The sequence below is a fragment of the Oncorhynchus masou genome, chromosome 5 (assembly GCF_036934945.1).
Source record: "Oncorhynchus masou masou isolate Uvic2021 chromosome 5, UVic_Omas_1.1, whole genome shotgun sequence".
Classification (NCBI taxonomy): domain Eukaryota; kingdom Metazoa; phylum Chordata; class Actinopteri; order Salmoniformes; family Salmonidae; genus Oncorhynchus; species Oncorhynchus masou.
This window is the reverse complement of record NC_088216.1, coordinates 35,339,140-35,365,641: the sequence shown is the minus strand read 5'-3', so window position 1 is coordinate 35,365,641 and position 26,502 is coordinate 35,339,140. Positions and strand designations below refer to the sequence as shown.

The window sequence follows — 26,502 nt, the reverse complement described above, 5'->3', positions numbered from 1 at the left end:
TAATTCTATGGGTTTTTCCAAGAACTACCCTTCAAATAGATCTCTAAAGAACCATTTTGAAACATGGCTAAAATATCTGTGGTCTTCTATCTAGTCCATGGTACGACAGCTCCAGCACGACCCAGAGGGCTCCTTCTCCCTGGTGTCACGGGAGTCTCGAGGGGTGTCTCTACTCAGCTTCCTTGCTGACACCTCCCAGGCCCTCAACCCCACCCCCACGTACAGCCAAGGGGGCAGCCAGACCCAAATCAGCCTGACGGAGGACCTAGTCTCAGAGAGCAGCCCACCAGAAGAGAGGACATCGAGGGGACTTCCAGGGACTTCTGAGACAGGGGACGAGTGGCCCCTGACCGACCCGGACACGGGCCTCTCCTCTCCCTCAACACCCGGGGAGACGAAGTGGGAGTCCCTGCTAGCCCAGCAGCAGCGGTACAGCACTCCGGACATCCTCAGGCAGAATGGAGGGGGCCCCAGCCCCAGATCTAGCCCAAGTCCTGGTAGAGAGACAGACACTGAGACTGTTCCAATAAGGAGCAGCAAAGGGGGGCCAGGTGTGGAGGTGGAGGTGAGGCTGGGGTACGAGGACATTGAGGAGCAGGAGAAGGAGGCTCTAGCCAGGCCGGTGGTGACCAGTAACCAGCACAAGGCTCAGGCTCTGAGGATCGGTGCTCTGTTGGGGGAGCTGGAGTCGGCTCTACAGGGCCAGGAGTGCAAAGAGAGAGAGCTGAGGACTCTAGACAACCAGATCCTGCACCTCAACACCATCTTAAAAGTGAGTGCTTAGGGAATACATTGACACATGCTGTAACCTTTTGTACCCCTTTAACCCTTGGAACCCGTTTCCCCCGACTTTCTCCCCTAACAAATATTGTTTATGATTATTCTAATCCCTGTAAAAAAGCACTTACAACAGAATGTATGGAAAGAATGTATGGTCAGAATGTATGGTCAGAATGTATGGTCAGAATGTATGGTCAGAATGTATGGACAGAATGTATGGTCAGAATGTATGGACAGAATGTATGGACAGAATGTATTGTCAGAATGTATGGTCAGAATGCATGGACAGAATGTATGGACAGAATGTTGAAGCCATTTACTGTAACACACTATCCCCTCCTAAAACAAAGTGCTGAATGAATTAAAGTTGGAAATAATCTGAGTTCACAGCAACTGATGGAGTTGTTTAATACATGAAGGTGTGTGTGTTTGTGTCTGTGCTCATGCAATCATGCTTGCGTGCATGTGTGTGTGCTCATGCGTGCCTGTGTGTGTGTGTGTGTCTGCACATGTGCGTGTTACCCTCTCAGAATGACCTTTCCTTGCTGAAGAGCTCCTCTGCCAAAACACTTGCTGTGGAAGAGAAGGAGGTGCTGGAGAGTTTTGACTTCCTCTCCACAGACTTCAATGCTGATGAAGACGTCTCCTGTATGGGCAGCGTGCGCCTCAATGACACAGGGTGGGTTGTGAAAGAGTTTTCATGAACATACTCCCATTCAGCCATAGATGAGACTGTAGACAGTGGTGTAGTGGAGGGTATATGCAGGTATACACCATATACCCACTTATTTTTCAATGGGCATTGCATATATTCACTTATTAATCCCCATGATGCGTATCAAAGTCGTGTTGTGGAGGTATACACCGTATCAGTTAATAAGGCTGATGGAACAGATCAGAATATTTAGCTTTTTCTTCACATTTTAGGTTCAGCAATGTGTATACAGTTGTTGGCCTATTCGTGCAAATGTTCCAAAATGCAATGTGTGGGAAAAACACTGTTCTAAAATGTGCAACGCACAGGCAAACGGTTTCATGGACAGAGACTGAAGTATCCATTTGAAATCAGAATCAGAGAGGTGTGGGGGGCTGCCTTAATTGACATCCATGTCTTCGGCGCCCGGGGAACAGCGGGTTAATTGCCTTGCTCAGGGGCAGAGCGACAGATTTTTACCTTGTCAGCTCAGGATTGGATCCAGCAACCTTTTTTGTTTTTTTGCATAAACCCAGTGGCCATTTGTTTCGCAAACTCCATCTCATGTGCTACAGAAACACTGCTAACCAAACAACCGTGCTAGGTGCACTTGAATGAAAGGGTAACTACACAATAAAATAAAATAAATCTTCGATTGTTCCCAGACCTCAAAAGTGGTCTCCTGGTTTGGTTTAAGCATTTTTATGCATTTTGTTGTTGTTTTATTTAAAAAAAAAAGTGTGTGTATAAGAACAAAATCCTGAAAGAAAGGGAAAATTCTGAAACCTGTGAATTCTGCCTCAGTTGACAGCCTCATTTATCCTTTTACAGTGCATATTGGGTTGGTCTGACAGTGAACGACCAATATGGGATTTATATTTGTAGGTTATTCACACAGGGTGCCTTTCCTTCGCTGGGTGGGACATTTGGTACATTTTTGGCAAATTAGAATATACCCACTTCTCTAGGCACCACCACAGCACTGAGAAATCTCCAACCCGCCCCATTGTGGATGTGTAGCGCTATTGAATATGTGATAGACCTAAACAAATATCGGAAATATATCATGACATAGAGTAGCATAAATCCATAATTCCCATTTCAATCATACACATTTGTGAAATGTGATTTTAATACTATCACATTATAATAACGTGGATTAATGTGTAGTCTGTGGACCACCCAACCTGAGATAATTAAGTACAGCAGGCCCACACTGTAGTATTTGGACCTACTGTGGTCCCTACTGTAGTCCCTACTGTATTCCACTATGTCTCTTTCATCCAACATTTTCATGTCTCTTTCATCAAATAGAATCAGCTCATTCCAGGAAAGCACGCTGAGGAGCCTGGGGCTTTTCTATCAGGAAAGCCAATCACGAGACAAGCTAGATGTTGCCACGCTGACCACTGGGAACTATAGTCTGGACCATGCTCTGGAAACACACCTGGGCATCTGCACTCTACTGCTGGAGGTATGGGGCCTGTCCAATACTGTCAAACACAAGACGGCCATTTTGGTTGTTAGTCTGAGTTTAGTAGACTGTATTTGTCCTTTCTCCTTAAGTGTGAGATCATGTACTCTTCACTGCAAATGTACCAGCATTGGATTGGTGTAAGCATGGTCCAGCAGTCATTTCCTTTTAAATCCAATGGGTAAGTGAACAAGTGCACTCTTCAGGGGAAAGGACAGAGAATTGGGACACAGGGAATAGTTTTAATTAAAATAACAAAGTAAATTGTAATAGAAGTCGTTATAACTGTGTAACTATGCAGCCTGAAATTGAAAGTGTGTAACCAGTGGCCCTGATTTTACAGGCAATGAGGAGTTCAGAGTCAGCGCTAGTTCACAGGGACATTTTGGAAGAGATGTCACTCCAAGCAGAGGTACTTGAAAAAGTGAGCAGGTTGATGCTGGAGACGGCAGACATGCTCTCTGTCAGTAACAGTAAGTAGCCATCTTTTCTCTCTTAAATGCTTTGTTTTAGAGACTGGTTCAACTATTTAAAAAAATTGAGGAAAATTACAAAATTACAAAAATGTATGTGTCAGAGTTTGGGTTCGTAGCCAACAGGGCTGCTTCTGGGCCATACCAAAAGGTTACTGGATTGAATTCCTGAGCTGACAAGGTAAAAGTCTGTCATTCTGCCCCTGAACAAGGCAGTTAAAACTTGTCTAGGACTGGGGTTCTGCTAACTTTACAGAAAAAGCAAACCATGCAATAATCTGAGTACAGCGTTCAGACAACAAAGCAGCCAAAAAGATATCCACCATATTGTGTTGTCAACATTAGTCAGAAATAGCATTATAAATATTCACTTACCTTTGATGATCTTCATCAGAATGCACTCCCAGGAATCCCAGTTCCACAATAAATGTTTGATTTGTTCGATAACGTTCATCATTTATGTCCAAATAGCTTCTTTTGTTAGGGCGTTTGGTAAACAAATACAAACGCGTGTTCAGGTCCAGCCGAACGTTGGACGAAAAGTTCAAAAAGTTATATTACAGGTCGTAGAAACTTGTCAAACTAAGTATAGAATTCATCTTTAGGATGTTTTTATCATAAATGTTCAATAATGTTCCAACCGGAGAATTCCATTGTCTGTAGAAAAGCAATGGAACGAGAGCTACCTCTCATGTGAATGCGAATGACTGAGATCGAGGCTGCTGCCAGACCTCTGACTCAATCAGCTCTCATTCGGCCCCCCTTCGCAGAAGAAGCCTGAAACAACGTTCTGAAGACGGTTGACATCTAGTGGAAGCTTTAGGAATTGAAAAATGACACATATCCCACTGTGTATTCGGTAGGGGCTGAGTTCAAAAACTACAAACCTCAGATTTCCCACTTCCGGTTTGGATTTGTTCTCAGGTTTTTGCATTCCATATGAGTTCTGTTTTACTCACAGACATCATTCAAACAGTTTTAGAAACGTCAGAGTGTTTTCTATCCAATGCTAATAATAATATGCATATAGAAGCATCTGGGACTGAGTAGGAGGCAGTTTACTCTAGGCATGCTTTTCATCCAAAAGTGAAAATGCTGCCCCCTATCCCAAAGAAGGATCCCTATCCCCACTGTTCCCCGGTAGGCCGTCATTGTAAATAAGAATTTGTCTATCCCCTTCTTTCTTAAAACACAACTTTTTAGCGTTGCTTTTCTTTTGTTTTTTATCCTCTTATGTTTGTTTTGTAGTAAAAATTTCAGTTTTTATTTTCATTGTTTTTATTATTGTTTTCCTGGCTCTGAAATGTGCTGTATAAATAAAGATTGATTTGATTTGATTTCTGTCTCTCAGTCTCCTGTCCCGCTGTAATTGTTTTAAATCAAATGTATGACAGGGAAGAGAAGCTCCATTTCCCTTTAAAAAAGAAGCTTTGCATATGACTAATTAACTTACTATCCTAGATACTGGATCTAAATTATCATGGTTGCATAGACAGAATTATACAACTCTGTCAATAGTGCAGTATGAGGCCTCTGATCTGATTTAACATATCAATAAATGTACAGGTGTACGCTCTTAATTTGATGACTCTGTTGTCACAGAGAGGAAATGCAAACTTGTAGTGAATGCAAGGTTTAAAAAGGCTTCTGAAGTTTGATTTGCCCACCCCAAAAAATAGACCAACCCCTAAAAAAAGGTCAATTTAATTATTATCCATATAATAATTCACATTTCTTGTTGCTGCAGGATTATTTTCTTGCTGTGAGAAACTGGTCAAATTAACATAGTACATCTGTATAACTCTTCCTCTGATCTTCTCCTAGTTCTCCCAAAGGCCCAGAGACAGAGGGAGTTGCTGGTGTTTTGGGAGGAGTGTACAAGCACCGAGTCACCCCTCTGCTGCCCCACTGACATGTTTGTCCAGACCCTAAGGAAACGCTACATCCACAAGGTCAAAGCCAAGCAGCCCGGCCAGCCAGACGCAGGTCAGCACTGTAGCACAACAGCTAACTCAATGGAAACAATAAAAGGGCATGGCTTCAGTATAGTTGCTAGCCTGGTTGCTAGTCTTTTACTGCTTTGGCCACCTAATTGTTGTCTTGGCAGGCCAAGGCGTATATAGTGTCATTGAATGCAGAAGCAGGTAATTAGACTAAAAGTGATATGTTCCAGTATTAGTCACAATATCAAATCTGTTGACTGACGAAAAATGTCCCAAATGCCAGCTGTCATCCTTTACTTCCAACTGCTCCTTTCGGTTTCGTTAAAACAGCTATAAACAGCTAAGGTAGATAGAGGGGTCGTTCCATAAAAAGAGTGCCAACAGAGCCTGTCAAATGAATGTGTTGTGTTAGAGGTTTCATGGTGGTTGTATCTAAACCAAAGTAGATCATTTTTAAATTGTTCTATATATCAGTTGGGTTCTCTATAAGCTTCAATATGAGGTCATAACCCTAGCATGAATGTGCATCCTTGTAGCTGTGCGGACTAATATAGTCAAAAGCTGAGCCAATGGTTGAGCCAATTGAAGCAAGGCATTATCACTGGGATATGAGGTAACAACAGGGCCTGGCCCATGTTAAACGTGTAAAAAGAAAACGTAAAAAGTGTTTGTTACAGTAGGTGTTAAGCCTGTGTTAAAAGATGCTTAACATTATTAAAAGACAAACAAGCGATTGTGATTGTGTTGAATTGTGTTTTGGAAATAAAGATAGACATGGTTTTTACAAAGTAGTGGTAATATTTCAATCAGTACAGACATTTGTAGGCAGCTTAACCACTTTTTTATGGACAAGCTATGTTCTCACAACTGTAATGTTTACATAAATTCAGATTTATTTTATTAAATTCAACATAATTCTCTCCAAATTGGTGGAATGACCCAGAGGCTAGCTGGTATTTGACTGTAGTGGGTCACTGATACATTGTGTCATCTGCAGTGTTTGCGCAGCTGTTGCAGCAGATCCAAGCTAGCTGTCGGATGGTGCCTATGGCCCGCTACAGTCCACAGAGGGTCACAGTTTTCCAGCTCTCCACCTACCTGAGCCGCTGGAGCTTCACAGACCTGGGAGAACACATCTCCCGCCTCTCCAGAGAAGGTATCCTGTCACAGGACTCTTTCACACTATCATGCTGACCTGACCTGAACCAAACTGTGCTGGCTTGGTTTACATGGCAAGAGGATCATTTTACATGCCATCCAGGCAAAGCTCCAGAGCTGTACAAAAAAGTAGCAAAGATAAAAAGAAAAAGGAGGGACATAGACACAACCGACGACAACCTTCAACATTGAAGTGTTTCTGTATCACCTCATTCAGTTCCATGCATTTGAGAAAAGTTAGCTACAGTATGTTAATCTTAGGACCATAATGGAAGAGGTACAGGAAGCAGAGGCAAAGACAATGTAGTAGACCACAGCATAAATACAGTTGAAGTCGGAAGTTTACATACAAAAAACTCAGTTTTTTCACAATTCCTGACATTTAATCCCAGTAAAAATTCCCTGTTTTAGGTAGGTTAGATCACCACTTTATTTTAAGAATGTGAAATGTCAGAATAATTACTTATTTCAACTTTTATTTCTTTCATCACATTCCCAGTGGGTCAGAAGTTTACATACACTCAATTAGTATTTGGTAGCATTGCCTTTAAATGGTTTAACTTGGGTCAAACGTGTCGGGTAGCCTTCCACAAGCGTCCCACAATAAGTTGGGTGAATTTTGGCCCATTCCTCCTGACAGAGCTGGTGTAACTGAGTCAGGTTTGTAGGCCTCCTTGCTCGCACACGCTTTTTCAATTCTGCCCACAAATTTTCGAATAGGATTGAGGTCAGGGCGTTGTGATGGCCACTCCAATACCTTGACTTTGTTGTCCTTAAGCCATTTTGCCACAACTTTGGAAGTCTGCTTGGGGTCATTGTCCATTTGGAAGACTCATTTGCGACCAAGCTTTAACTTCCTGACTGATGTCTTGAGATGTTGCTTCAGTATATCCTCATGATTTTCCTCCCTCATGATGCCATCTATTTTGTGAAGTGCACCAGTCCCTCCTGCAGCAAAGCACCCCCACAACATGATGCTGCCACCCCCGTGCTTCAGGGTTGGGATGATGTTCTTCGGCTTGCAAGCTACTCCCTTTTTCCTCCAAATATAATGATGGTCATTATGGCCAAGCAGTTCAATTTTTATTTCATCAGACCAGAGGACATTTCTCCATCTTTGTCCCATGTGCAGTTGCAAACCTTAGTCTCACTTTCTTATGGTGGTTTTGGAGCAGTTTTTTTTATTTTATTTTTATTTTTACCTTTATTTAACTAGGCAAGTCAGTTAAGAACAAATTCTTATTTTCAATGACGGCCTAGGAACTGTGGGTTAACTGCCTGTTCAGGGGCAGAACGACAGATTTGTACCTTGTCAGCTCGGGGATTTGAACTTGCAACCTTCTGGTTACTAGTCCAATGCTCTAACCACTAGGCTACCTGCCGCCCCAGTGGCTTCTTCCTTGCTGAGCGGCCTTTCAGGTTATGTCGATATAGGACTCGTTTTATTGGGGATATAGATACTTTTGTACCCGTTTCCTCCAGCATCTTCACAAGGTCCTTTGCTGTTGTTCTGGGAATGATTTGCACTTTTCGCATCAAGGTTTGTTCATCTCTAGGAGACAGAAAAGGTCTCCTTCCTGAGTGGTATGACAGCTGCGTGGTCCCATGGTGTTTATACTTGCGTACTATTGTTTGTACCGATGAACGCGGTATCTCCAGGCGTTTGGAAATTGCTCCCAAGGATGAACCAGACTTGTGGTCTACAATTTCTTTTCTTGGCTTATTTCTTTTAATTTTCTCATGATGTCAAGCAAAGAGGCACTGAGTTTGAAAGGTAGGCCTTGAAATACATTCACAGGTACACCTCCAATTGACTCAAATGATGTCAATTAGCCTATCAGAAGCTTCTAAAGCCATGACATACTTTTCTGGAATTTTCCAAGCTGTTTAATTAAAGGCACAGTCAACTTAACGTATGTAAACTTCTGACCCACTGGAATTGTGATACAGTGAATTTTAAGTGAAATAATCTGTTTGTAAACAATTGTTGGAAAAATTACTTGTGTCATGCACATAGATGTCCTAACCGACTTGCATAAACTATAGTTTGTTAACAAGAAATTTGTGGAGTGGAAAAAAAGTTTACTGAATCCAACCTAAGTGTACGTAAACTTCCGACTTCAACTGTATTTTAGATCCAGGAGAACGTGAGAGTCCCAAAAACATTCCCAAGACACACTATATATCTGGATGGAATCTGTCGACACTATTCCTATTCCATGTACACCAGAACTAAATTAAGTCATAAACTGAAGCATGTGGGTGCTCTCGGACATGAAAAGACCCATTGTGTGAAACAAAGGACAGGTTTCGTTTGTGGCCCCTACAGCTGTGTCTTCAGAAAGCCCAGGGGACAACTCACACCACACACTGAAAGATCCATACTACTGTAAATCTGCATGTGCAGAACGTGATGAGTTACCCTGTGAAGAATGCTGCAGAAAAGCTTAGATAATTGGGCATGTATGGTCTAGCCAGACCTGGGGTCAACTACTGTTTGAAATGCATTAGATGTGCTTGGTTTAGTGTGCCCGTTGCAATGTGGAACCAACAGAAAAGTGTTCAAAGTATTTCCAATAGTATTTGAACCCAGGTCTAGTCTGAGCTGCCATAGCAGCAGTTGGGGAACAGCCTAGAGTACTGTATTGGATGGAAGCCATGCATAATTTGTTTTATTATTGTACAATAGGCTATGCATTTTGACTGATAGGGGATGGTTCAGTCTTGTGGTTTTTATTGATAAGCCCTTTTGGGTTTCTGCTCAACATCTCCTCAACATGTGTGTCCTTTATCTCTTTATCTATTTCCTTTCCAACTGTTGTACAAATATTTAGCCTATCTATACCTTCCTTACTGTTTCTGCATTCAACAATACCTACCGAGTTGTTCGGCTAATTAATGACAAGTTGTCTTGAAGCAGACAAAAGCAAACTGGCACCCAGATTTTTAATTATACACTGAGTGTGCAAAACATTAGGAACATCTTCCTAATATTGTGTTGCACCCCCTTTTGCCCTCAGAAAAGCCTAAATTCGTTGGGGCACTGACTCTACAAGGTGTTGAACGCGTTCCACAGGGATGCTGGCCCATGTTAACTCCAATGCTTCCTACAGTTATGTCAAGTTGGCTGGATGTCCTTTGGGTGGTGGGCCATTATTGATACAAACAGGAAACTGTTGTGTGAAAAACCCAGCCGTTGCAGTTCTTGACACACTTAATTTTCTTGCCCATTTAAGTCTTAAGGCTAAAAAATCATTCTTGAACCTTTCTCCTCCCCTTCATCTACATTGATTGAAGTGGATTTAACAGGTGACATGGGTAAGGGATTATAGCTTTCACCTGGCCAGTCTATGTCATGGAAAAAGCAGGTGGTTCCTAATGTTTTATATAGAAAGGTGAAAATAACTTACAATCTTTTGGTGTGTGTGTGTGTGTGTCAGTGCACCTGGTGTCTGCTCTGGAGAGTCCTAAGAGGAGAAAGGCCTTGAAGAAGCTGAAAGGGAGGCACATCGTCGAACTGCTGCCCCTGGGCTATACCCTCCAGCGCCTAGCCAGCCTCCAGACAGATGCCAACCACAAGGTGTCCCAGGCTGCCAGCAACTGTCTCTGCAGAGCCGTGGGCTACAAGGCCTTCAGGACAAAGGTATGGATGAGGCCAATAGTTTTGATAGTTCGGTGAAACTTTTAAGTCATTACCTGCTTGGTAACACTTTATATGACACCCAGTATCATAACACAGTTATAACACTGTCACGACACATATATTTAGACCTGTGACATATATTGCGTCATTTTAAGGCTGGTTATGACACCTACATAATAGTGTCAAAACCCACAAAACCTCCCACACAAGGCGAAACATTCCATTACACCATAGCCTACGTGTCAACAGTATGTTTATTTTAGATGTAAAAAATAATAATTGATTTGACCATATTAAATGATCTTTGTAATTGCGCACACGTTGATGTCAGACATGCACCTACCCCAATGCTTTGCTGCTGATGACTGGGATGAATGGAGGAGCATATTTTAGGAGCAGGACGAGACATTGTTCTTTCGACTGATGACTGATATAATGGCATGCATGTGACAGGCCTTTCTGGCTTATATGATTATGATGGTCATAATGCTTCTTGTCATTGTCAAAAGTGTAATTTCTTAGTCCAAGTAAAGTGACACAGGATGGTCATAATGCTTCATGACAGAGTCATAAAGTGTATTTTCTACAAGTTATTTCAAATACGATGACAAAAAACATAACTGTATATAATTCATTACAACAGGATTTAAGAAACAAACTTTCAAATGGAAGGAAACTTCTTGGCAGGGAAAAAAACAAGTTGAATAAATGTGGGTTTTGACACTCTCCATGTCATAACCAGCCAAAACATAAAGCAATATATGTCACAACAGTTGTAAATATATGGGTCATGACAGTGTTATGACCAATTATGACAGGTTATGACAAGTTATATCAGTTGTTATGACAAATTATGACAGGATTATGACCGTGTCATAACGTCTTATGGTCTTGGGTGTCAAGTACAAGTTACAAAAAGCTTATAAATGTTTATAAATCCTTCTTTGTTTAAAACCTCTGAAACGTAACTGCATATAATCTAAAATGTAATCTACATCATCCCCCAAAGTAATTATTTATCATGAGAGGACCATAAACAATAACTAGTAATGGGCTCCTGAGTGGTACTGTGGTCTAAGGCACTGCATCTCAGTGCAAGAGGCGTCACTACCGTCCCTGGTTCGAATCCTGGCTGTATCACATCCGGCCATGATTGGGAATCCCATAGGGAGGCGCGCAATTGGCCCAGCTTCGTCCAGGTTTGGCCGGGGTAGGCCGTCATTGTAATAACAATGAGTTCTTAACTGACTTGCCAAGTTAAATAAAGGTTCAATTTAAAAAAGGTAAAATTGAAATATTCCAAGGTTCAATTGCCACCTTTCTGGTAAAAAATTGTTATAAATTGCTGAGGTGTAGTCACTTTTGAGGACACAAGTACCACTCAGGAGTACCACTCAGGAGCCCATTACATGTACACAGAACAAATATGATAAAATTATGAAAATATGAAACTATTCAACAAAAGTCTATGAATAACACTGAAATAACTTATATGCTTTCTAAATGTAGTATAATCAAATTACAAAACCACTAACTATAAGATTTCACCTTCCTTATAACTGTAAAATACATATTTGTATGTTTAGTGGAGGAGAAAATGTGCATATTTTCTAAAGGTCTGTTTTGATCAAAATGTCTGCTCCCACCGCTATGAATATCACACAGAGCTCTAGCTTCCTTACTTCTAGATTGGCTTCCTGAACTCATTAGGAACTAGCCTTTCATCTCATATTAATCTTGTCCATCTATGACAAAGTGTTTTTTGTTTAGAATCTATTAATCATTTTAGATTAATAGCTATAAATCGATCTCTGAAAGTGCTATAGTGATGAAACCCCTTTCTCCTGCTGCGCTACGATGTAAGGATTGCAGGCATGTGCTTTGTCAGTGGCCGTGACATAGGGTTCAGCCAGGAGTTGGTGGACAGTCGGAAGAGTGAATGGAGGGACATCCCAGCTTCAAGTGGTTTCAAATGTCACATATTACGTCACACAGGCGGACTAAATATACTACTGTGTCCATGGGAACCAGGGCTACGCAAGCAATTTCGATCTACGGTGTCCACAGATCGATGTATAAGCAAAAATGTCGGTTGGAACCGGTACCAGAACCACACAGGTCTCCAGAACAGGGGACTTTACATCTAAGAGGATTTATTAAATGTTATAAATGCTAATGAATTGTAATGCTTATGACTGTTTTATAAATAATGAAATACTAATTTCTTTACATTTCTAAATTGTGTAATTATTCTCAAAGAGTCCTGGGATCCATAAGAAACAAATCCATTACCGAAGGACAACACAAGCATCTCATCCTACTATTTAGTCTTTACTGTAGCTCTCGTCTAGATCCATCATCCCTCCCTCGGTTGGGACGGTATTTATTACAGTTGATTAAACTGAGACTCTGAGCAGCAGTGCATATCATTGTCATATGATGCTTTATTAGTGAAGTTCTTCTAGGACCGGTTTTGCAGACACAGACTAAGCCTTGTTCAGGAGTAAAAAGCATTCAGAATGGAGATTCTCCATTGAAATATTTTTTTTAGTCGAGGACTAGGTTTAATCTGAGTCTGGGAAACTGGAACATAAAGTAGTTTATGTCCTTGTAATTGTATTATCCTCCTAGGCTATCGTCTACTACACGGAAACCCTGAGGGACAGCAATGTCCAGCTCCAGCAGGCTGCCTGTCTGGCCCTCAAGTGTCTCAAAGTGAGTCCTCTTGGTGTGTGATGTCTTTGTGCCGAAGCCACAGGGTTTCACAAGGAGACCAAACCCAAATCCCAGAATACACAGATGATCTCTCCTCTGTCTGCCCACATGTTGCCATCCGCCACTCTGCGTCAACACACTCCATCTTATCCTGGACACGAATGCTGTAGATTACCAGCCCATTGGCTGCCAATGCTATAATCATGTTTGTTTTGGCCTGGCAGTTCTCTCTACCACCCTATTTCATTGGGATTTTTTGGTGGCATATTTGAGGGAGCCACTCAAGTGGTAGACGTTTGGCCCTGCTTGAAAATAAAGACACATCTTGAGATGTGTTGTGGTTATGTTTTGAGGAGATGGCACCCTAGTGGTTTGGTTTATATAACACGCTTTGAACTTTGAACTCCTGTGTTTGGCAGGCGACTGAGAGCGTGGAGCAGGTGGCTGAGTTGTGGCGGTCGGCTGACGAGGACCTACGCAGCGCTGCTAGAGAGACTGTGCTATCATTTGGTAATCAGTCAGATGGTGTTTTCATTAACATGTTCATTTGCATGCAATTACTTGATTGCATAAATAATTTTAATAACTGTCCTGTGTTTCATTGGGCTAGATTTCTACCTAAGATGCATCATTTTCTGAATTCTTATATTGTGTTCTTGAGTGAAGGATAAGAAACCTGGGCCAACATCACAAATCCTCTAAGTAAGAGTGCTAACCTAGGATCAGGTCCCCACAGTTATCCATTATGATTTAAAAGGCAAAACTGATCTGAGGTCAACAATCGTACTCTTGAGACGCTTTACAAATGTGAGCCTTGATTTTTTTTTTGTAGACCTGATGCATTTTTTTCTTCTTTTAGGTAAAAAAGGTCACCTTGCATTCCAGCGAATGGACAAGATTTATTGTGAGTTGCAAGATGAAGCATATCAGAACTTGGATACTGAAATCACAATCCTTTAAAGTTGAGAGAAAAGTCATATGAATGTACCCCCCTCTCCCGGTTGGGCTGCCAAACTGCAGTGACTGGATCTGAGCCAGAGGAACATTTAGAATAGACCAGCAGCAAAACATAATGGGCCATAATTCCTGTACATACTCAAACTGTACAGATGTTGTACAAAGCAGTTGTCCTGACAGTGTATGGGGCCTTAAACAGTCGCCCGGCTTCATGTACAGGCAAAACCTGTATAACCACTAGGTGCTCTGTATGATATAAAACACTTCAGATATTTATTCTATATTTTAGCAGTATCAATATGAAATGTACACAATACAAATAAAGTGGATACATGTACATATTTGCTTCGAACCAAGCATCTTTGTGTTGATAAATGTTTCTGGGGTGTGACCAAAGTTTCAACCGGCCGGAACATGTTGGGAAGCATTAATTGGACAGGTAACTCTACAAATAACGCCTTGCCAAGACAAGACCAGCAAAGATTTATTGAAAAATTAGCTGTAAAATCTCCCTTTGAACAAAATACTCACTCCCTGTGCATTACAGTGAAAAGCTCCATCTTTGTTTATTTACATCTATATGTAGAAATTACATTGGATGTCATTTCTAGAAATACCACACTGACAGGTGTGTAAATGTATTAAAAAGCACAATGAGCTAATTCCAAGCCAAAAAAGATTAGAACAGAATGACTAACAAAACCAAAATAACAATTTGCATTACAAACCTCCCACATATTGAATATATCCTATAAATAAAATTGGCAGCAACATTTTCATGAAAGAGCAAATCGAGACTGATGACCTAACCTCTTAATGGCAAACAATGTCATTTGCTACAGCAACAGAACATAATATAATTAACTTAAGTTTCATTGTCAAAAGTTCTCAAAACCAAACCGGGCAAAATATAAACATTTCGTGTGGTTTGTGGTTCACTGGATAGCCAGCTGCAAAATGGTGAACTTTCCCTGATAGGTATCACACCGTGCTGGGAGTTAAAAATAATCCCAAAACATTTTGATTAAGAGCTCATTATCTTGTCCAGCAGTTTCTTTATGGCCCAACCGAAAATAATTAATGTTAATATTCCTCCAGCAGCAGACAGCATTAGTATACTGTACTTCACATTTCAATGACTAGAGTTACAAAACTTTATAAAAGCAAACTTTTGTCTTTTCAAATACTATGATTCTATGAAATCTCAAAAATCTAATCATTGTTCTTTTCAGCAAATTTGTATTTTCATTTTTCGGTCTTGGGCATGGGGTTCTCGCCTTCTCAAATGCAGATAGTGGGCAACTGATAACACTTGGAAGTCGATATGAAGCCAAGAAGAACTGAGAAAACAAGGCCACAGCATCATGCTCAGTGTGATAACACCATCAGAGGGTGAACTTTATTAAATGAAAAGCAGTAGTAGCATTTGAACTCTGCAGAAGTGACATACAGCACCTTCAGAAAGTATTCATACCCCTACATACATACATACATACATACAGCACAAATGTAAAAAAATACATTAAAAATGTATTTTTAAGTGTGTCACTGGCCTACACACAATAGTAAAAATGTGCTTAACAAGTCATATACGTTGCATGGACTGTATGCAATAATATTGTTTAACATGATTTTTTAATGACTACCTCATCTCTGTACCCCACACATACAGATCATTCTGTATGCGTATGGCCATTCAGTCGAGCAGTGAATTTCAAAACATAAATCAACCAAAGACCAGGGAGGTTTTCCAATGCCTCGCAAAGGGCACCTATTGGTAGATCCCTTTCAGCATGGCGACGTTATTAATTACACGTCGAATGGTGTATCAATACGCCCAATCACTACAGAGATACGGGCAGCCTTCCTAAGTCAGGTTGACAGAGAGGAAGGAAACTGCTCAGGTATGTCTCCATGAGCCATTGACTTGAGTTAAGAGTTTAATGGCTGTGATAGAAGAAAATTGTATTTACTCCACAATACTAACCTAATTGAAGGAAGGAAGCCTGTACAGAATACAAATATTCTAAAACATCTGTCATGTTTGCAACAAGGCACTAAAAGTTTGCCTGCAAAAAATGTGGGAAAAGCAATTAACTGTTTGTCCTGAATACAAAGTGTAACATTTGGGGCAAATCCAATACAACACATTAATGAGTAACATTCTCTATATTTTCAAGCATAGTGGTGGCTGCATCATGTTATGGGTATGCTTGTAATCGTTAAGGACTGGGAAGTTTTTCCCGATAAAAAAATAAATGGATTGGAGCTAAGCACAGGCAAAATTCTGGAGGAAGACCTGGTTCAGTCTGCTTTCCACCAGACACTGGGAGATTAATTCACCTTTCAGCAGGACAATAACCTAAAACACAAGGCCAAATCTACACTGGAATAGCCTACCAAGAAGACAGTGAATGTTTCCGAGTGGCAGTGTTACAGTTCGGACTTGAATCTACTTGAAAATCTATGGCAAGACCTGGAAATGGTTGTCTAGCAATGATCAACTACTAACTTGAAAGCGCATGAAGAATTTTGACAATAATTATGGGCAAATATTGCACAATCCAGGTGTGGAAAGATCTTAGAGACTGACACAGAAAGACTCACAGCTGTAATTGCTGCCAACCGCACTTCTACAAAGTATTGACTCAGGGCTGTGAATACTTACGTAAATTAGATATTTCTGTATTTAATTAGCTAAAATTTCTAAAGACATGTTCTAACTTTGTCATTATGGGGTATTGTGTATAGATGGGTGAGGTTTTATTTATTTAATCAATTTTGAAGTCAGGCTGTAATACAACAAAATGTGGAGTAAGTGAAGCGGTATGAATATTTTCTGAAGGCCCTCTAAGATAACAGATTCACATCACTCGCCTCTTGACGTCCAAAGCTCAACAGGGAAGCAGGATTTTCATGTTCACCTTCCTGCAACTGTAACTTATACTGATAGTCAGCATTTTCACAACAACAACACATTTGATTTCTCCCCTTTGGAAACTTTCAGATTTCTGTCATTAAAACATGTATTAACACGACTTTTTAAAAACTCTAAAAAAGGCAACCCATGCAAACGTTTAGATCCAATGAGGCCAGTTTAGGCGACATTCACTAAAAAAACAGGGGGAAAAGGCAGGGGTGGAGGGCAGTAGTGAGGAGGGTAGGGTAGGCTATTCTCTGGGAAGTGTACACATGCCCACACATTTAAAAGCATTGGACTGGTGTATGCATGGGGGAGTAACCATATTTCATACACCAGTCAATTCCTTTTAAATCCATTAAGAGACGTGAACAAGTGCACACTAAGGGCAGAGGGGATGAGAATCAGGATGAAGTCTATGTTTCTCCACATGGACAGTGTCAGGTGGGAGATTTTATTCACAGCCTAGATACATATTGTCCAGGATCCATCTGCGCATCACGTCAGGGGGAATCCTCTTAGGTGCCCACAATGCTGGGGTCGTGTGCACAATCTGGTAGTGCGGAGTCATGGCAGTGGTACAGAAAACAGTTCCCCCAGCAGCTGTAGCAGATGAAAAACAGAGCTGCCAGGAACACTAAGGCACAAATGGTACATGGCTTCCTCTCCAGCAGGAAGCTGAGCAGGTAGAAGCCCATGAACATTGAGTGGTTGAACCATAAAGCTGGGTTCAGAGGTTTCGGGATGAGGAGAACCGGGAGCAACCACTGAAGGCAGTACATTGTCTTTGAGGGGAAGGCAAACACACACCAAGCTCAATCAGGTGGCCACAGGGCTGGGTGGAATGACACAGTGGGGTTTCCTAACCATCGCAGTTGTGACGTCGGAGCAGTTTGTAATCTGTTACCTTCAGGTCAGGCCTAAAAGGAGAGCATACAATTAATTAAAAAGGTGCAGAAACAACACAAGCCATCAGTTTCTCTTTGACATGACAATGAGAAACATTTAGCGTAGTGTAGCTATTGGTAGGGTCTTAAAACGCTACAAAACAAATGCAGTAAAATCTGTTTTCACTTATTGTCAATAATGTGGTTGTCAAAATACATAGATAATTTGAAAACAATGTGGCAGTTATCACCCATGTCTAAAAATCCCAATACTGTTCGTTACGATATTTATGCGATATGAGTCCAAATGTAAAGCATGTGCTGTGCTAAGAGCGTTCAAATCTGTGGGACAGCCCTTTTTGCAAAACCGGTGGCATCATATTTGCTCTTTGTGATGGGTATTCCTCGACTTATCAAAGTAAGATCGATGTGACATTTGAAGTATGGGAAAGTCCTCAGGGTGTTGCATGGTCATCGGACGTCTTTTGACTGAAATATAAGGTGAAATGTTTTTTCCTTCGGCTTCACATGTTTTCAGACACAAAACAAATAGCAGGTACAAAGTAGAACTTCGTAGCTACTTTTTGATGTATGGTTGTCAGGGATTGGTCCATGCCGTTCAGTGAGGCAATGAGCCGGGTGAGAGGCAGTGCTGCACAGCATTGACTGTTTTGTGCTATCTACACATTTTTAGATAGATGGTTTTATTCTTTCAAGTAAAAACAACCAGAATTCAGTGGCTTGAAAATAATGAATTGAAAATAGGTCAAATCTCTCTTTCTGTGCAGCTGGCTAGCAGGTTAGCACTGTTTCTTCTGAGCCTAGGCTAATTATTTGCTGGAAACATTGCAGTTTATCCTTCCTTCAAACTCATCAACACCAAAAATAACATTACAATGTAACCCAGCTAATGTGTAGGCATACCTTGGAAGTTGGGCTAACCCCAATTAGTCAGTGATAGGCTGCTTGTAGACCGGGATTTTGTTTGTAGAGCCATAGCTAGATATATACTGTACAAGTGAAATGTTTGGACATCAAAACTATGAAATAACACGCATGCAATCATTTAGTAACAAAAGTTAAAATATATTTTATATTTGAGATGCTTCAAAGTAGCAACTCTTTGCCTTGGTCAAAACGTGTTTAATTTAAGAAACCAGACACGTGATTTGATGCCATTATTGACTCATGATTAACTTTGATCTGTCTGCGACCTTTTTGACCTTTTCTGATAACTTGAAAATAAGATCTAAGCAAAGTCCTACCCTCACGAAATGAAGTGTTGTGTTCCTGAGAAGATTCTCTACAACGAAGTAACGTTACAACACCAGAACTAGGCTGGACAATAGAACGAGTCAAAACTCAAAGGCTTGAAAAATGGCCGAAGAACGTTGGCTGAGCTTGGAACACTAGCGCGAGGCCATAGAAATTGAATTGAAACAAACCGTCGCAGAGCCTCTGACTGAAGTGATGCTTAAAATTCCATTTCCCCTAAATGGCAGAATTTTTTTTAATCCCTTTCTATTTTACCACTACAATCTGTTCTTAGGATGAAACGGAAAAAAAATAACTTGTGTAGAAAGTAAACAAACCGCACCTTGATGGTGTCAACTGAGCTTGTCTGCGTAATGAGGAAGTAGGGAAAAAAATGAAAACTCGGGACTCTTTCTGGTCTAGTGATCAACAACCACCGAGCTTGCTGCCCAGACTTACTTTATTACAAGAGGAGATTGTCCTGACTAAAATGGTGTCTGACTTAAACCCTAAATATACACATTGTGTTTAGTTTCTTTCTTTGTATTATATTTTACCAGATCTAATGTGTTATATTCTACTACAGCAATTTCACATTTCCAAAAACTTCAACATCAGAGTTTCCTTTCAAATGGTATCAAGAATATGCATGTCCTTGCTTCAGGTCCTGAGCTAGACAGATTCGGTTATGTAATTTTTGGCAAAAATTGAAAAAAAGGGTCTGATCCTTAAAACCTCTTTGGGACAGGGGGCAGCATTTTCACTTTTGGATAAATAGCATGCCCAATTTCAACTTCCTGCTACTCATGCCAAGAATATAAGATATTAATATTATTTGTAGATTTGGATGAAGTTTCTAAAACAGTTTGAATCATGTCTGTTCCACATGCGTTTTGGAAGTGTCAATGCCGGAATGATATTTGGTACTAATCGGTCAGCAGGGGTCGCTTTTTTAAAAGGCAACTGTAAGGGTCATATATTGAGTCATGAAGCAGGTAATACAGGGTTTATACTATTGGTATAGATGTCAAACACATTCAATTCATTGTTGTAAATACTTATGCTTCCAATAAAAAGTCAAGTAACTATTTTATTTAGAGACATTGAGAGGAAAATAAGTGAAATTATGTCTACATTTCCATTGGCCAAAATAATATGGGGTGGAGATTAATACAGTATTACATGATAATCTAGATAGATGGCCTCCTAAAGATAGCAATTCTGTTTGTGATATAAGGAATATATGTCTACGGTTAGGTGTTGTATATATTTGGAGACATAAGAACCCAGATAACATTATGTTTACACGGAGTCCCAAAGATTTATCTATACAATCCCGTATTTATTTCTGGCTGATAACTGAAGATATGGCTGACAATGTTGATACAGTCTCTATAGAACCATCAATTTTAACAGACCACAAAGGGATCTTAATAAAGATAAATACGCATGGTTTGTCTACAAAAAAACGTTATTAATGGTTACTGGAAAATGAACAAGACTTTACTCGAGAATTAAGTATTTAAGAAGGAAATAGCAGGAATTATTGCTAAACACTGGAATTGTGCCTGTGTTGTGAATACATTTAGGAGCTAATGAAATTTGATATAAGGTTTTTGGCTATTTCAATGGGGAAAGAAATTGCTCGTGCCAAGAGAGAGAAAGAAAAAGACATAATAAAGGGAATAATGGATTGTACTAAAAAAACTGAACTAATCAGGAATTACTGGAGCTATCATCATTGCAAATGCAGTTAGACTGTACAGTATCTACGAGGAAAAGGCCCGGGGAGCGTTTGTAAGATCAAGAGGAAGACAGAAGGAAGAGGGAGAGAAAAATATTTATTTAGAAAAAAAAGGGCAGGCGAAAAGACTTCCATATGTAAATTAATGATTAATAATATTTCCAATGAAAATCCAAAAGAAATCTCTCAGCATGTTGCCCAGTTTTATCAGAATATGTATACATCAGCCCAGTCAACTTCCAATTATGGATATTTTTTTAGACAACGTAGCAAACATTGCTAAGGTAGATAGATCATATTTTCAGGGATTTTTGTGATGAGTTAACTGAAATTGAGATAAACGACTATATTAAAAGCCTTAAGGACAATAGGTCCCCTGGAAATGATGGTTTAATAAGCGAGTTTTATAAATCATTTAATGATCAATTGATTCCTTTCATTCTTGCTATGTTCCAAGAACCAATAGAAAAAGGGGAGTTACCGGCTTCCTTAAAGCAAGGTGTAATTACTTTGATTCCCAAACCAAAGGATACTCTTTATATAGACAACTGGAGACCCATTAGCCTGTTTAATAATGATGGGAAATGATTTGCCCCTGTATTTGCTAAGAGGTTGAAACAAGGCTTGCATCATATAATTGATGAAGAACAATCTGGTTTTATGCATGGTCGACACATAAGTAATGACATCAGGTTGATCTTAGATATGATAGACTATAATGACCTCATCCTTGATGATAGTTTTCTTATGTTTGTTGATTTTTATAACGCTTTTGACACTGTAGAACTTGAGTTTATGTTCAAAGCAATATGTTTTTTGGGGTTTGGTGACTTTTTTTTAAAGCAGTCCAAACTTTATATAGTGGTTGTACTAGCTCTGTAAAATTAGCTCACAGGACATCCCAAAGATTTGATATTGGCCGTGGCATTAGGCAGGGCTGCCCAATTGGTCCATTTTTATTGGTTACTCAAATTATGGCTCTTCATATCAAGAAAGGGAATTTTCAAGGTGTTTCAGCACTTGGCAATGAATTTAAACTATGTCAACTAGCTGATGATACCACCATATTTTTAAGAGACCGGAATAAGGTTTCTAAAGCAGTTTCCTGTATCGAAGACTTTTTCTTAGTTTCGGGTTTGAAAATTAATATCAATAAGTCATTCTTATTTTCACTCAAGGATTGTGTTTTACAAGAAGTATATGGTATCCCAATTAAAGATAAGGATACTTATCTTGGAATTGTTATATGCAGGGATGAAAAACAAAGGAGGGAATTAAACTACAACCCCATTGAGAAAACAAAGAAGATATTGAACCTCTGGTTGCTGAGAGATATTTCGTTATACGGTCAGGTTTTATTGTCCAAAGCTGAAGGGTTATCCAGATCAGTTTATGTCTCGTTATCACTTGAATTATCCCCTAAAATTGTAAAGGACTTAGATAAGATTCTTTATAATTTTATTTGGAGGAACAAGCCTCACTATCTATGAAAATATAGATTGGTTGTATCTTTTAAATTCCTCTGTGGTTGATGTAAGTAACAGACTTACATGAAAATATATTAATCGGCAATATTAACATTGAAGATAAATGTAGTAATAAACAGATTAGGAATATTATTTGTGATACTACAATTCCCTCAGCAAGATTTTTTGGTCAAATATCTATGGTGATATACAATGGGGGAAAGCATGGAAAATTGCTAACAAATATTGTATCAGTAACAGGGTAAAGGAAGTTTAATGTATAAAGTAACATAGAATTTATCCTGTGAAACATGTTTTGGAAAGATTCAAGCTGAATATTGACTATAAACGTGATTTCTGTGGAATGGAGAAGGAGACCATTTTGCATTTGTTTTCTGCCTGTATTTATAGTCAAATTTTTTGGGATTGACACAGAATTTTGTTACAAAAAAAATACAAAAATAGGGCCCACTGTACTATTTAATGGTTTTGAAATGATTTATTTAAATTCTGACATAAAGATGCAGTATATTTAATTCAACCGCTAATAATACTAAGTAAATTTCCTATTCACAAATGCAAATGTTCTAATTCAAAACCTAACTTTTTCACTTTATAAATTAATTTAAAACAATATGGCACTACTTTATCTAAAATGAAACACAAAAAAGGCAATTAAAACTTGTATTATTAATGAATATGATTTGTTTGTTTAGGATTAATGGCAATGTAAATAGTTTGTATGTATGCTTGTTTGCATGTGACTATTTTGTTTACTCGTTTGTTGATATTTGTTAATAAAATAAACCTATCCATTTGGTTTGCAACTCATTGAAGCTGTGCAGCATTGGCTCAATTAGAAGGAACAGATTGACACATATCATATTACCCAGCAGCCATTTTTATTTTATTTTAAATTTGACCTTTAACTAGGCAAGTCAGTGAAGAACAAATTCTTATTTTCAATGACCGGCCTGGGAAGTGGGTTAACTGCCTTATTCAGGGGCAGAACGACTGTTTTTTACCTTGTCAGCTCGGGTATTCGATGATCGAATAGTTTGTTACAAGTCCAATGCTCTAACCACTAGGCTACTTGCCATAACATTAAATCGAAAATAAAAAAAATAATTTAGAAATATGTCTTCTAGAAGTTTAAAATCGGCCACATCTTGAAAAATAGGACATGTTTAGTTTAGGTTTACACCCTATATATATATATATATAGCTGTGCGCCAGCCAAACGTTATCATACATTACACTGTTTGTCACCACAAAATTCACCCAGGCGAAAAGTGAGCTGACGTTACCACACCAAGTAGCAGTAAGAGATTACTTGAGGTCAATCTACGAAGTTAACGTGGGCTCATTGCCAGCAATAGCAAAACAGGCTTTGTGACGCAGAACAATAGGCTAGGAATAGAACACTCGGGAGAGTGGTGCCACGGTGCTATATAACCAATAGGGCATTTTTCACCCTGCCAGCTCCTAAAATAAGGCAGCTGGGACGTATGGTAATATCATTTAACTGGACTCCACGGCGGATGCAATTAACGAGTTTTTCTGAAAAAAAATCGTTAATGTCCAGCCTACCAGAACCATAGATTCACTTGGTCCCCTTCACCCAGCTGCTTTAGCAAGTTTGTTGCAACATGGCTAATCAAGCTCTGAATTAGTCTATTTGCTTGTTAGTTAATAGAAACAAAGGATCACATGCACACAATTGTCTTATTAAATAGCTAGCTAGTAAAATGTCCCTGCAAATTCAAAAATAGCTACGCTAGTCTGCTAATACGTAGGGTCGAAGTGACTTAACATTGCTACTACTACCAGTTAGCTAAAGCGGATTTGGTTAGCTAAGATTCAGGACAACAAATTGTCTTTTTTTGCATTCAAGGCCGGTTAACTATGGTGGGATTGATTTGGTTGACTAGCTAGCTACAGTCAGTAACGCTAACGTTGGCTAAAACAATAAAACATGTAGTCAACGTTACGTTTGCTTGTTAATAATTAGCTGGCTGGCTAGTGAGACACTAGCTACTTGCTTGCATAGCAAGAGTCATTCATATGTCACATTGAATCATACATACAAGTTAGTGTTAATAGCTAGCTAAGTATTTGCATAAACGCTTTAAAGAATAAAACTAGACCTGCCAATTTCCAGGTTCATTCTTGCTCGAGCACACTACTCGACTCCATTGCTGCTGCCTTAAGAGTAGACGACGGTCCGTACTATGATGGATACTTGGGACTTCCATGCACCCCCCCATTGCAGTTTAAAATGGTTACGCTTCGAACACACCGAACGTGTTTTACGCATAATAGTAGGCGGCATCATCTGGATGTGTATGCAACAAAAGTTCAACATTCACACCGAACACAATGCATCTGCAACGTTTCAGTGGAAATTAATGTAATTCTGGTGTACCAAAATGCCAGACACGGTCGGTGTTTTCGAAGCATTAGGATATAGGGACGTCCCAAGGATCCCAGATAGCACTGACCCCTAGACGACTGCGTAGCCACCAGCGGTTGTCACTAGATAACACAGCCACAAATTAATAATTATGGCGAAACACCGCACATTTCTGCAATTTATCTTCTTACATTTTGATTTTAAACCTGAGCCTAAATTAAGACCGAAAATTTAAAAAATGTAAAGCCAATTTTGACTTTGTGGCTGTGTTGACTAGTGATGACCCAGTCTGGCGTAGCTTTAGTATTTCCATTGCAGGACTCAAAGAAATACACTGAACAAAAATATAAACACAACAATTTAAACGAGTTTACTGAGTTACAGTTCATATAAGGAAAACAGTCAATAGAAATTAATCTATTAGGCCCTAATCTATGGATTTAACAGGGGCGCAGGGGCTGTGAGGGCAAAGGCCCACCCACTGAGGAGCCAGGCCCAGCCAATCAGACTGAGTTTTTACTCCACAAAAAAAGGGCTTTATTACAGACAGAAATACTCCTCAGTTTCATCAGCTGTCCGGATGGCTGGTCTCAGACAATCCCACAATTGAAGAAGCCTGATGTGGAGGTTCTGGGCTGGTGTAGTTACAGGTGGTCTGCGGTTGTCGGGGCCGGTTGGACATACTGCCAAATTATCTAAAATGACGGAGGCGGCATATGGTAGAGAAATTAACATTAGATTCTCTGGAAACAGTTCTGGTGGACATTCCTGCAGTCAGCATGGTAATTGCACGCTACCTCAAAACTTGAGACAACTGTGGCATTGTGTTGTGTGACAAAACTGCACATTTTAAAGTGGCCTTTTATTGTCCCCATGTACTCCTGTTTAGTGATCATGCTGTTTAATCTGCTTCTTGATATGCCACACCTGTCAGGTGGATAGATTATATCGGTATATCGATTGTACGTCATCAATGACATCCAAAGCTTAGTTTGATCATGTGCTTTTTCAAACCGTGTTACAAAATGCGAGCTCCCACTGATTTCGCCGCGGTTGCGAAGCTTTCTTTGATTCCAAGCTGCCGTCAAACACCGACCTCTACTAGACACCGTACTTACAAATATACACCGAACAAACATAAATGCAACATGTAAAGTGTTGGTCCCATGTTTCATGAGCTGAAATAAATGATCACCGAAATGTTCCATACGCACAAAAAGCTTATTTCTCTCAAATGTTGTGCACAAAATTCACCTTACCTCATGTTTCAGCATGATAATGCACGGCTCCATGTAGTAAGTTGAACATGTCCCAGATCTTCCATGGCCTGCATATTCAGGCAATCTATGAGGAACTCAAACTGCTCCTTGGTGATCTGATACCGCATTCCCTCCAAAGGGTCTTGATAGGCTACAAAAATAAAATACAATAAATTGTTAAAACATACACTCCTACAAACTTTTTTAGGTTAAAATACTATAAGAGCACCATATAGAATTTAGGAACAGCATTAGAATGTTTTTTTATTGACTGACTTCGCAAGATAGAAGTGCACACAAAATCCCAGACTTGACACAGGAGACAACACAGGAAGGGTACAATGATACAATCTCAGCCTTTGCCACTCATGCCTTACAAAAAAAATGATACAAATGTAACAACTTGCCATCTTGGTAAGGTTCCTGTTGTTGATGTCTTTTGCCTCTTGCAGGAACTCCTCTGCAACAGCAATTAAATTGCTGGCCATCTCTTCATCAATCAAGCTACCGCTTGCCCACCGAATGCTCCGCAACATGGTCTCTAGCCTGATAGGCCGCAGACCCGATTGGCCCAGTGACATTTTATTTTTATGTAGCTAACAACCCCTTAAAGTGTATTCTTGTCTGAACTGTGCCAACTTGCAGAGACCTTGACCTATGATGACAATTATGCATTGACAGGCGATGCAGTTTTAACTAGCTACAAATACAAACTAGCTAGA

The 26,502-nt window shown here is 39.8% G+C and overlaps 2 protein-coding genes across 6 annotated transcripts in view; one reads left to right on the top strand and one right to left on the bottom strand.

Moving 5' to 3' along the window:
* ripor3 (RIPOR family member 3) overlaps positions 1–14,194 on the top strand; it is a 66,395-nt gene extending 52,201 nt beyond the window's left edge. For all 4 annotated transcript variants that reach the window (XM_064965440.1, XM_064965442.1, XM_064965443.1 and 1 more), the window contains exons 13-22: positions 95–772; positions 1,311–1,459; positions 2,789–2,948; positions 3,292–3,421; positions 5,246–5,407; positions 6,362–6,520; positions 9,963–10,165; positions 12,797–12,880; positions 13,300–13,390; positions 13,740–14,194. In XM_064965440.1, the coding sequence (XP_064821512.1) occupies positions 95–772; positions 1,311–1,459; positions 2,789–2,948; positions 3,292–3,421; positions 5,246–5,407; positions 6,362–6,520; positions 9,963–10,165; positions 12,797–12,880; positions 13,300–13,390; positions 13,740–13,840 (1,917 nt within the window). In that variant the 3' untranslated portion in view covers positions 13,841–14,194. The remainder of the gene's footprint in view (positions 1–94; positions 773–1,310; positions 1,460–2,788; positions 2,949–3,291; positions 3,422–5,245; positions 5,408–6,361; positions 6,521–9,962; positions 10,166–12,796; positions 12,881–13,299; positions 13,391–13,739) is intronic.
* A 1,010-nt stretch (positions 14,195–15,204) lies between these two features.
* blcap (bladder cancer associated protein) lies at positions 15,205–24,569 on the bottom strand. Of its 2 annotated transcripts, none has more exons than XM_064965444.1 (2): positions 24,256–24,569; positions 15,205–17,677 (listed from the first exon to the last, which is right to left on the bottom strand). In XM_064965444.1, exon 2 carries the CDS (start codon positions 17,537–17,539, stop codon positions 17,276–17,278), a length of 264 nt encoding a protein of 87 aa, XP_064821516.1. In that variant the 5' UTR covers positions 17,540–17,677; positions 24,256–24,569; the 3' UTR covers positions 15,205–17,275. The 2 variants fall into 2 exon arrangements, with proteins under 2 accessions (XP_064821516.1, XP_064821517.1); XM_064965445.1 differs by having other exon boundaries at positions 24,260–24,569.
* Between the last annotated feature and the right edge of the window lie 1,933 nt (positions 24,570–26,502).